Source organism: Hemitrygon akajei, chromosome 9 (assembly GCF_048418815.1).
Source record: "Hemitrygon akajei chromosome 9, sHemAka1.3, whole genome shotgun sequence".
NCBI classification, from domain to species: domain Eukaryota; kingdom Metazoa; phylum Chordata; class Chondrichthyes; order Myliobatiformes; family Dasyatidae; genus Hemitrygon; species Hemitrygon akajei.
In genome coordinates, this window is record NC_133132.1 from 63458352 (window position 1) to 63471047 (window position 12696).

General features: G+C 48.4%; 1 protein-coding gene across 1 annotated transcript in view; it reads left to right on the forward strand.

Annotated features, from left to right (window-relative positions):
• LOC140733175 (calpain-8-like) overlaps positions 1-12696 on the forward strand; it is a 79420-nt gene that overhangs the window by 47952 nt on the left and 18772 nt on the right. Inside the window, exons 8-14 of the mRNA XM_073056127.1 lie at positions 631-705; positions 2638-2801; positions 4181-4341; positions 6130-6141; positions 10160-10368; positions 11166-11232; positions 12543-12638. Coding sequence (XP_072912228.1) covers positions 631-705; positions 2638-2801; positions 4181-4341; positions 6130-6141; positions 10160-10368; positions 11166-11232; positions 12543-12638 — 784 coding nt within the window. The remainder of the gene's footprint in view (positions 1-630; positions 706-2637; positions 2802-4180; positions 4342-6129; positions 6142-10159; positions 10369-11165; positions 11233-12542; positions 12639-12696) is intronic.

Sequence of the window (12696 nt, forward strand, 5' to 3'; positions counted from 1 at the left end):
TTCCTAAGGTGGAAATGTCAAATATCAGAGGGCAGACCTTGAGGGGGAGGGGCAAGATTTTTCAGCGTGATGGCTGTGTGGAGTGGGTTACCACTGGTGGTGCTGGGGGCTTTCGGGTGGGCACGTGGGTATGGGTGTGTGGGCAATGGAGGGACGCAAGTCAGGTGAGGGCAGGGGGATAGTTTTCGTTTGGCCCGGACTTTGCGCTGTACGGTTCCAGGTCTCAGTGCAGTTTCACCAGTGTTTCGTGCGAGTGCAGCTGTTGTTGTGTTGCCTGCTCCCTGTTGTTAATTTACGTATTTATTTAGAGATGCCGAACGGACCAGCCCAACGAGCCGCATCACCCAGTACCCACCTATTTAACCCCAGCCTAATCACAGGACAATTTACCATCACTAATTAACCTACTCACCAGTGTATCTTTGGACAATGGAAGAGAACTGGAGAACGTGGAGGAAACCCACGTGGTCAAAAGGAGAACATAAATCTCCTTACAGGCAGTGCTGGGATTGAACTCTGAAATCTGCACCGCCTCAAGCTGTAATAACATTGTGCTTACTGCCACACTGCCATGACTTTCAATGTGTCTTTACATCCATTCGATGCAATGTGTCTTTCTGTATCAAACAGGTCCTCAGAGTGGAGCAGGGTCGACGCCAAGATCAGAGAACGCTTGCTGCTGCCTCGAGATGATGGAGAGTTCTGGTACGGTGGCAGCAGTAACAGTTTCTGTTGGACCTCTCTCCTGCATGTGCGAGTACCTGCCCTCCCCTCACCGGGGCTGGGAGAGGGGGGCAGGGGTCGCGCACTCCGTTCCCTCCCAGAAATGTCTGACTTACACCTAGCTCTCTGATTCTTGCTGAGACCCCACTAGTAATGTGCTCCTATTCTGAGATGCCGAAGAGTTATCTCTGCTCCCCATCTCTGACTAGTTCCTGGTGGGCGTTGGCACCTGGGGGGCCGGCAGAGAGACGCGGAGAGGTGTAGCACTCAAGGCCACAGAGGGCATAATGATGAGAATGGTTCAGATCTAGCCTCTGTAGCCCAAAGGCTAGACCAAGGTTTGGATGATCAGGGAGGGAATGAGAGGGTTAGGATATAAGAGAGCAGGGCAGCGCTTTGGGTAGGGGTATTGCCTTATGGCTCCAGAGACCCCAGTCTAATCCCAACTCTAGCGCTGTCTGTGTGGAGTTTGCAGGTTCTCCCTGTGACCATGCGAGTTCCCCTGGGTGGTGCAGCTTGGTTTCATATCTCACAGATGTGCAGATCAGTTGCTGAATTGGTGGCCATAAATTACCCCTAGTGTGTGGGTGAGCTGGGGGCAGGGGCGAAGTTGGTGGAATTTGGGGAAAGTAGGTTACAGGGGAATGGGGAGCAATAGGATTGCCTTTGTGAGCTGTCATTGACCTTATGGGCTGAATGTCCTCCGTCTGTGTTAGCCACAGAATCACACAGCATGGAAATGGGGGATTTGACCAGGCAAGACTGGAGATGCTGGGACCGTTTCCCCTGGAGCAATGGATTTCAGCACCTAAGTTACAGGGAAAGGTTGACCAAGTTAAGTCTTTATTATTTGGAGCATAGAAGGTTGAGGGGGGACTTAATAGAGGTATTTAAAATTATGAGGGGGATGGATAGAGTTGACGTGGATAGGCTTTTTCCATTGAGAGTAGGGGAGATTCAAACAAGAGGACATGAGTTGAGAGTTAGGGGGCAAAAGTTTAAGGGTAACACGAGGGGGAATTTCTTTACTCAGAGAGTGGTAGCTGTGTGGAATGAGCTTCCAGTAGAAGTGGTAGAGGCAGGTTCGATTTTGTCATTTAAAGTAAAATTGGATAGGTATATGGACAGGAAAGGAATGGAGGGTTATGGGCTGAGTGCGGGTCAGTGGGATTAGATGAGAGTAAGCGTTCGGCACGGACTAGAATGGCTGAGATGGCCTGTTTCCTTGCTGTAATTGTTATATGGATTCTGAGAGGTGACCTTGTATTGTCGAGAGGGATGTAGATAAGGTGTTGGCCATAGTCTTTTCTACAAAGTTGGGGTCTAAAACTTTGGGCTTAAACTGATAGGCGAAAGATTTAAATAGGACTTGAGGGCAAGATATAACTTGATTTTAACCGACATGTGACTGTTGTGTTTTACTATTCATTGTTGTGTTTACTATTTGTTGCGTTTGTTATGTTATGACTGCACTTGCCCCTGGGAAACACTGTCTCATTCTGCCCTGCAGAGCTGATGTATGGTTGGAATGACAATAAAGTTTTTGAATCTTGAAGGTTTTCACTCAGAAGGTATGGGTACATGGAACCTGCTGCCAATGGAACTGGCAGAGGTGGGTACGATTACAATGTTTAACAAGCACTCAGACAGTTCCATGGATAGGAAAGGTTTACAGGGGGATATGGGCCAAATGCAGGGACGAGCTCATTTTGGCAACTTGGTCAGCGTGGAGGAGTTGGGCTGAGGGGCTTGTTTCAGTGCATCTAACCCTGTACAAAGGTGAGAAGGTAGGGGTAGGAGTGCAAAGGCAGAGGTGGAGGCTCCAACAACTCAGGAGTAGGAACCTATGGGTGAGAGTGAGCCTGGTCCCATTGTTTTTCTGAGCGTGACCCGCACCTCCGTTTCCCCCCACAGGATGGCAGTGCAGGACTTTGAGGAGAAATTCCACAGGCTGGTGATCTGCAGCCCAACGCCGGACTTCCTGAGGGGAGCAGGACGGCAGGAGTGGGCCATGTCCATTCATCATGGCTCCTGGGTCAAGGGCTACAGTGCCGGAGGCCCCCTGCACAGGAACAATGGTGGGTGACTCATCTGCGCCTCTCCCAAGTCCTCATCCAGCAGCTGATCTCAGCTCAAGACAGCGGGGGGGCACGTGGCAATGTGACACTCCCTCAGTACTGTACGGACCTAGAGGAGGACAACAACCACCATTCCCTCCTCACCCACTGGACAGCAGCAGGGATGCCACAACTGGTATCCCTTGGGGTAGTGGTACTGCGAGAGTGGACTGCTATCTTTAGTCTGAGGCACTCTACGAGGTTAGCCCTGAGCCCTCTCCTCAGTCCAGCGGCCAGTAGAGAGCAGGGAATTAGTCATTGACTTAAACAGCACGGAAACAGATCCCTTGGCACAACGTGTCCATGGCGACCAGGTTGCCGACTGAGCTGGTCTCATTTGCCCGTTTGGGCCCACATCCCTCAAAACCCAAACGTGAACCCATTCCAATGTCCTCTGGCAGCTTATCTTGAATGTATACCACCCACTTTGTGGGGAAAAATGGCCCCTTTCAATCTTTCCCTTTCATCTAAAACCTATGTTGTCTCGTTTTGGCCTCCCTACCCTGGGGAAAAACTCCATGAACAATCACTTTTTCTATGTCCCCTGTGATTATATAAACCTTGAAAAGATTCACCCTTCAGCCTCCTTTTCTCCAAGGAAAACAATCCCAGCCTGTCTAACCACAAACCGGAGAAAATCTGCAGATGCTGGAAATCTGAGCAACACACAAAATGGTGGAGGAACTCAGCAGGCCAGGCAGCATCTATGGAAAAGAGTAAACAGTTGATGTTTCAGGCCGAGACCCTTCGTCAGGACTCACGAAAGACCTAGAACCATACAGCATTGAAAGAGCCCGTTCTGCCCATTTGGTCTGTGCTAACCATCAATCACCCATGTACACCAATCCCATTTCATTCTCCCCAACTTCTCATCATCTCTGCCCAGATTCTCCTACTCATGTGGTCACAGGGAGAACATGCAAACTCCACACAGGATCGAACCCAGGTCTCTGTGCTGCTGATAAATTCCTTCAGTGTGACTGGTAGAAATTGGAGAACTCTTGCACCTGAAGGGCTGGAGCAGTTCACCCCGGGCTTCTCAAGGACAGTGAGGGATAGGCAGTGAATGCTGGTCTATGTCAGGAAAACTATCTACAAACACAGCCTCTGTGAGTTCTCGCCTCTTTCCTCCATAACCCCACACCCAACACAACAAGATCCAACAGGCCAGAAGGTAATGTTGAGCAGATCTGCTGTTTAATGGTGTAGGTGGTGCAATAAGTAGCTCTTAGTGAAGCGGGGGGAGGGTTGTTGAGCTGGGATCTTGTTGTGCACAGGGGGTGGGGAGGACGGTTCTGGTGGAAGAGGTACTGTGACCCGGCTGTGTGCTTGTTGTGCAGATTTGTACTGCAGCAACCCCCAGTATCGTGTGTCCCTGACTGAGGACAACATGGACAGTGAGACCGGCAGCAACTGCTTCCTGCTGTCCCTGGTACAGAAACCCCGGAGTCGGCACCGCAGCCTCAACCTCAGGCTCAACATCGCCTGCCATGTCTTCAAGGTGCGAGCCCGCTGGGGGTGGGGTGGGGTGGGGTGGGGTGGGGTGCAGGGCGGAGAGGACATGTGGCATCGGGAGACATTGAAAGGAGATGGGACTGGGAAATGGAGTGGGGGAGAGGGAAGATAGGAGTGGGGAAACGGAGACAGGAGAGGAGGAGGGTTACAGGAGCGAGGAGAGGTACCTGTTTCCACCCCATCCTTTTCCAAATGGTAGCATTACATTTTTCATCCTTCAACTTGTGGGCACCTGTAATTCTCTATCACCAAAGCAGTTAAAGATAAATCATTGAATCTACTTCGGAAGGAGTTGAATGTCCTTCTTGAGGGGATCCCAGGACATTAGCAAGAACAGGATGATCTACCCTGATCATGTTTAATGGGGGGGGGGGGCAGAAACAGGCTTTTGAAGGGCTGAATGACCTATTGCCAGTCCCATCTTCAACACTTTTATGTTTCAAATCTGTCTCCCCCCTCAGTTCCACTCTTGGGGGTTTGGTATGGGTTAAGTGAGGCCCTCCTGTCTGGTGGGACTGGTTGCCAAGGGAACCTTCCCACACTTGGCTGGTGGATTCAGAGGCCCAGTGAGCTGGCCTAGGCCCATCCTGCAATGTGTGGCAGAGGTCGTGGCAAGTAGGCCCCAACAGCAAATAGGCCTCGGAGGTGACCAGATCAATAGGATATAGGAGCAGAATCAGGCCATTTGTACCATTGAGCCTGCTGCACCATTCCATCATGATTGATTTCTTTTCAGCCCATTCTCCTGCCTTCTCCCCACGAATCTATCGATCTCTGTCTTGAATACACCCAATAACTCGGCCTCCACAGGCCTCCTGCGGCAACAAATTTCACCAATTCAGGGCTCACTGCTGAAGAAATTCCTCCTCACCTTAGTTCAACAGCAATGTTTCTTAGTTCTGAGTCTGTGCCCTCTGATCCTAGAGTCTTCGCCTGATGGAAACATTCCTCCCTTGTTCACTGTCCAGGCCTTTCAGTATCTGGTAGGTTTCAATGAGACCCTCCCCTCAGTTGGGTTGTTTGATTTAGAGATACAGAGGGTGCTGGCCCTTCTGGCCTAACGAGTCCACACCGCCCCATTACAGCCATTAACCCTTAAGTCTTTGGACTGTGGGAGGAAGCTGGAGCACCTGGAGGAAACCCATGCAGACACAGGGAGAACGTACAAACTCTGCAGACAATAGTGGAACTGAAGCTGGTCATCAGTGCTGTAGTAGATTTACTCTAAACAATATGCCACTTGTCATCCCTGTTCATCCTTCTGAACTCTGCTGAGTACAGGCCCAGAGACCCCAGATACTCCTTCCTTCCTGGAATCATTGCTGTGAACTTCCCCTGCACCCGCTCTGTATGAATGATATTCTTCCTGCAGAACAGCAACCTGAACTCTACACTGTGGTTGTCTCGTTAGCATCTCCTTAAGAGGGTTTATGATGCCACACACAATGAGGTGGAGACCAATTCCGGTCCATAGTTACACTGCGCTGTCCCAGGCCAAACTCGGCTTGTGACCCCTGTGGCCACGCGTTACAGGGCAAGTGGACCAGCAAGGGGAGTTTCTAGTGAATCAACAGTAAGGCTGTGTCCTCATATTTCTGAGCCCAGGTACTGTTTACCCTGAATTACTGCAGACCTCAGGTTAATGGACTTTCAATGCCCGACTAAGAGACCAGTGCCAATAACTCGTAGCTAGCAAGAGACAGACATAAGAATTAATGAATACATCATTGAATGAGTAGTGTGCTGATGATCTCTCCCCACTTCTTTCCCACAGGTGCCGCCCACGGTGAGTAAATAACTCCTTCCCAGACCTTGGATGCATGATTCACAGAATCCGTTTATCCAATTGGTACTAAAGTCAAAGTTCAGGAGCTTTGATTCTTCTGCAATCCTGTTTAACATTGCAGCCTACGTGCAGGAGCATTAGTTCATGAACAGCCCTTTAATGTTACTCAGTGTCATAGGTGAGTGGGCCAATGGCAGAATCTGTGGGGAGAATAAAAATGGGATTAACGTAAACGTGTGGTTAATGATTGGTGTGGACCTGGTATATGACTCTGCACTCTGTATTCATTCACCAGTTGCCTTGCTAATTTTACTGGCAATGTTCAGCAACATTACTTCACCAATAGGCCCAATCTCATAGCAAAATGAAAATCTTTAGGAATGGGTATGTTCAAAGTTAGAGTTTCATCAGAATACCTTCCAATAACTTTCCCACTATAGATGTCGGGCTCACCAGCCTATAATATCCTGGTTTATTTTTAGAGGTTTTCTTAAACAGAGGAACAATATTAGCTATCTTGCAGTTCTCTGGATGATTTATATATCCCTGGACTGGTTAAAGAACACTGAGGCTGTCTACAAGAAGGGTCAGAGCCGTCTCTATTTCCTGAGGAGACTGAGGTCCTTTAACATCTGCCAGACGATGCTGAGGATGTTCTACGAGGTTATGGTGGCCAGTGCTATCATGTTTGCTGTTGTGTGCTGGGGCAACAGGCTGAGGGTAGCAGACACCAACAGAATCAACAAACTCATTCGTAAGGCCAGTGATGTTGTGGGGGTGGAACTGGACTCTCTGACGGTGGTGTCGGAAAAGAGGATGCTGTCCAAGTTGCATGCCATCTTGGACAATGTCTCCCATCCACTCCATAATGTATTGGTTAGGCACAGGAGTACATTCAGCCAGAGACTCATTCTACCGAGATGCAACACCGAGCATCATAGGAAGTCATTCCTGCCTGTGGCCATCAAACTTTACAACTCCTCCTTCAGAGTGTCAGACACCCTGAGCCAATAGGCTGGTCCTGGACTTATTTCCACTTGGCATGATTAACTTATTATTATTTAATTATTTATGGTTTTATATTTCTACACTATCCTTGGTTGGTGCGACTGTAACGAAACCCGATTTCCCTCGGGATCAGTAAAGTCTGTCTGTCTGTCTGTCTGTTAGGGCCCTGCAATTTCTGGACTTGCCTCCTAGAGGTTCCCTTGGATTTGCCCTAGTTTGCCTCAAGGCAGCAAACATCTCCTCCATAATCTGTGTGGGGTCCGTGAAGTCAATGCTGTTTTGCCTCACTTATGTAGACTTTGTATCCATTTCCTGAGTAAATACAGGTGCAAAAAAATAATTTAAGATCTCGCCCATCACTTCTGGCTCCATGCATGGATTATCATTCTGATCTTCCAGAGGACCAATTTTGCCCCTTGCAATCCTTTTGCTCTTAGCATATCTGTAGAATCCCTTGAATTCTCCTTCACCTTGTCTGTTTGGGCAACTTCATGCCTTCTTTTAGCCCTCCTGATTGCTATCTTAAGTGTTATATTCCATAAGCACCTCAGTTATTCCTACCTGCCTATACCCACTATGCATCACTAATTTTTTCCTTGTTAGCCAGGGCCTCTATCTCTCAGAAACCAATGCATTCTAAACCTGTTATCCTTTTATTCTGACAGGAACAAACAACTCTGAACCTTCAAAATTTTACTTCTGGAGGCTTCCCCCTTTGCACCTTTGCCAGAAAACAGCCTGTCCCAATCCGCACTTGCCAGATCGTTTCTGATACCATCAAAATTGGCCTTTCTTCAATTTAGAATCTCAACCTGTGGACCAGACCTATCCTTTTCCATATTTATGTTGAAACTAATGGCATTGTGATCACAAAATGCAAAATGTTCCCCTACACAAACTTCTGTCACCTGCCCTGACTCATTTCCTAATACAGACCAAGTATCACACTTTTTTGGGACTTCTACGCACTGATGAAGGAAACTTTCCTGAACACATTTGACAAACTCTATCCCATCTAGTCCTTTTACAGCGTGGGAGTCCCAATCAATATATGGAACAATCTTGTGTTTCTAACAACAGTCTGCGATCTCTCTGCAAATTTGTTCCTCTAAGTTCCACAGACTGTGCTCTATGATTATAGCCTATTAATGTGGCCATATCTTTCTGATTCCTCAACCCCACCCATGAAGCCTTCAGTCTGTTTGATGAAGCAATGCCATATATTTTCCCTGACCAGTGATGCCACCCCTCCTCCTTTAATCCCTCCCGCTCTGTTGCGTCTAAACAACAGAACCCTGGAACATTGGGCTGTCAGTCCTGCCCCTCCTGTAACCAAGTCTCACTAATGGCTACAAATCATAATTCCATGTGTTGACAAATGCCCCTGAGCTCATCTGCTTTTCCTACAATACTTCTTGCATTGAAATATTCACAGCTCAGGACATTTAATTGCACCTTTTGGTTCCTGATTTTGTCTGAGGTCTTAACAACATCTGCCTCCACAACCTCTCCACTAACTGTTCTGTCACTCTGGTTCCCATCCCCCTGCAATGTTAGTTTAAACCACCCCGTGCAACCTTCCCGCTAGCAAACATCTGCAGCTATAATAAATTTTTAAAATGTTTTTGTAGCTTTAATCAATATACATGCTATATATTTTATTTATGTAGAGACTGAGATTTTTATTCACTGTTGGCATGTATATTTAATGCCTACAGTACATTAAGTCAGGCTGAGTAATTCTGACCTCTGTGCTTGAGAGGTGCTCTTATGCCCTCTCACCCCTTCATGCGCACACCCTCCTGCCCATTCCTTGTCCCCAGGTGCTGAGACTGGAGTTTCAAAGCTGGTTGGTGACACATGGTAACTCTATTCTCCTCACACACTTGTCCAGATGCTCGTTGCTTTGACAAAACCCTTAGACTCCTGGACAGGCACAATCTCAACTGTATTCACTGAAGAGGAGGGTGTTGTCATTGGAGAACTCGGAGACAGTGAACTTTCAGAGCTTGTTAGCATTAAAAATGAGCAAGTATTAGGTATCATGGCAGGGTTAAAGGAGGGTAAATCCTCTGAAACTGATGAGATGTGTCCCAGCCACGGCAGGAGATCGTTTGAGTCCTGATGGAGATAGTTAAATCTTTACTGGCCTGCAAATGTCACAGAGCTGGTAATTACTAGTCTAATGTAGGTATATTGGCAAGGAATTGGATTAGCCACTAGTTGAAAAGGCAGGGATTAATCAAAGTCAATAGAGTTTCTTTGTAAGAGAGAGATTATGTCTGACCATCAGTTTTCTGAAGAGGGAAAAGTGCTGTTTGTATCGTCTACGTGGATCACAGTTTGATCATGACCTCCACTCCTGTCTGTGTGGAGTTTGCATGCTCTCCCGGTGATCGGGTGGGTGCTCTGCTTCCCTCCTACAGCCCAAAGGTACGGTGATAGCTTGTGGTGGCTGCACTTTGCCACTAAAGTGTAGGTGAGTGCCAATGGGACATCTGAGAGAGAGTAAAAATTGGGTATAAAGGAGGAAATGGGACTGATGGAGATGCTATGTTGGGAGCTAGAATGCACCCAATGGGCTTGTGGTAAACTATGTGTACCTGTCTGGACACGCCCATCTGCTGACTGCTCCTGTGGCTCCTCCCACAGACCCCTGTATAAAGGCGATTGGGGCACTGCTCCTCCCTTAGTCTCCGAGATGTCGTGCTCCCTTTTGCTGCTAATAAAAGCCTATCGTTCACTTCCAGTCTCCGAGAGTTATTGATGGTGCATCAGGGCTGAATGGCTTCTTTCTGTGCATTAATAAGTAGAAACCATTTAGGCCATATTATAAATACATTGAATATATAGGAGCCTTAACCGCCCAAGTATCACAGTAGTAACATTGTCAGGACTGTTACCAGAGAGTGGAGACGTGGGATGGTTCAGACAGTTTGCTCGTGCTGATGTGATCCTCAGCAGTTGCCAGAATAGAATGCACTGCTGACTTGTTTCCTTCCTGTTACAGCTGCAGGTTCAGGACCAGAAGCTGCCCCAGACATTCTTTGATGAGCAGTACCTGGTAAAACGGGGGCTGATGTACGTGAATGCAAGGGAGGTGAGCGAGACCTACCAGCTAGGGCCAGGCACCTACGTCATCGTGCCAAGTACGAACCAGCCCAACGAGCAGGCTGAGTTTGTTGTCCGCACCTACTTCCAAAAAGGCACCCAACACAAGTAAGGAGTTCCCCTCACTGTGTGAATGTCTGCCTGTATACCTCTCCCTGTCCCCGTCTCCCCCTCCCCCATTATCCTTTTAACAGAAACATATTCTCACTATTTATGTCCCACAGCCCAAGAAAGCTGACCAGCATCTCTGCTTCCTCAGGGGCTTGAGAAATCAACGTGCCCCCTTTGATCCTCAGCATTTTATCAATGCACCGTAGAAAGCATCCTATTGCTGTGTATCAAGGCTTGGTACGGCAACTGCTCTGTCCTAGACTGCAGGAAACTGCAGAGAGTTCAACCCATTTTGGCAACCAACCTCCCCTCCATTGCCTCAGTCCGCACTTCAAGCTGCCTCCTGAAAGCAGCCGACGTAATCAAAGTCCCCACCTGTCCCGGACAATTTCTCTTCCTCCTTCCGTTGGGCAGAAGATACAACTGCCCGAAAGCACGCAGTACCGGGCTCAAAGACAGCTTATGTAAAACTATTAACAGACCTAATGTAGGATCAGATGAACCCTTGACCTCACAATCGATCAGATCAAGGCCCTTGTCAGCAGGCACTGCACTTTCTCTGTAACTGTAACACTCTATTCTGCACTGTTACTGCTTTTCCCTGTACTTCCCCAATGTATGTGGTGAAATTATCTCGATCAGTATCAGACACAACAGATTTTTTCCATTGTACCTTAGTAAAGGTGACCATATTAAACCAATTCAAAATTTACCACTGGTGGTGGTGTGGGATGGGATGGAGGACAAGGCCAATTGTAATGGCAACTTCCTCTCTCTCTGTCTCTTGTCTCAAGAACACAACTTTCACTGAAAAGACAGGAATACAGCGAGTGGGAACAGATATTCGATCAATATGCCCAGGTGAGTAGGCCACGTTTCCATGGATACTGTTCTGAGGGGATGATGGGAAATCTACCTACCCAAAAGGTGTGGTCCTTCTGGCCCGGGACCTAAAGGCATTCAGACCAGTGGCAACTCCTCTCCCCTCTCACCCGTTCCACTCTGTCCCCACGATACCCCTCCCTGCTGCCAGCCCAACTCTCCCCCACTAACCATCCTCAGTACCCAGTTCCACACCATCCCCATGGCACCTACCAGCCTTGACTCTCCCTAAGGCCCCTCTCCCACCACACCCCACCCAACTCCATTCACCAACTGCCTCACACATCCCCTGCCCACCTCACTCCTCCCATTGCTTTCATCCGGCCTGAACCTCCCCACTGTTCAACCTCACTCAGCCCACCTCCCAAACTTTCTCCCACTCGCCCCAACTTCACCATTTTCCCTAATGACCTAAATCTGTAAATCTGCAGAGGTTAGCAAAATCACAAGGGCATCAAATAGACAGGCGACTGGTCCTTTTCCCAGGGTGGGGGAGCCCAAAACTGGAAGGAGGAGGCTTAAGGTGAGGGGGAAATATTTAAAGGGGGCCTGAGGGGGGGGCAAGTATTTCACACGGAGGATGGTACTACATGGAACGAGGAGGTGGTAGAGATGTGTACAATTACAATATTTAAAGGACACTTGGACAAGTCAAAGTGGAGTTTCTTGTCAGATGAACAAGTGCTGTACAGGGAGCAATGAAAAACTTACTTGCAGCAGCATCTCAGACCTGGAGCATCAGAGACACAACATTGACCAGAAACAACAGGAACTGTACGGGAAAGAACATAACGAGAAGAAAATAGTTCACTGTAGTGCACTGTAGTCATGATGTTGCAAAGTGGACATAGTGGTATGTGGATAAGAAAAGTCAATGGGGTAAACTCGGACAACTAGCACTAACTTGGCTTGCATGGATGCCCTGAAACTGTGATTAACTCACCCTGTATAACTATCCCCCTTCCTGGCCCAGCTCTCTCCCCTACCCACACTGCCTTCCACAATATCTCACCCCCTCAACCAGTCCCATAACCCAGCCAACCCAAATCCACTGACTCCCAGCCCTCTCGAGGTTAAACACAGAGGGTTGGTCCCACATCCTGATTCATTGTCTGCGGGGAGTCTATGAGGGAGGGGAAGGGGGGTGTTACTCTGACTGGGGAACTGGAGGGGGGATGGGGGGAACATTCAGAGTTGGGAGGGAGATTCTGGTGGCTGGGCGATCCTGTTGCGGTGGGGGTCTTTGATGGGATCTTCCCATGTTTACTGACCTTCTTGTTTCCACACAGATCCCAGATCGCAGGTGGTCGCTGTCTCAATACAATGAGCCGGACATGATGGGCAACTCACTCTCGCCAAACCCAATGTCACCCTCCACCTTAGAGGTATGATGCCCCTCCCCTTTTACTCTGCTGTGAGAGAGGGATTGTATGCTTGTGGGAA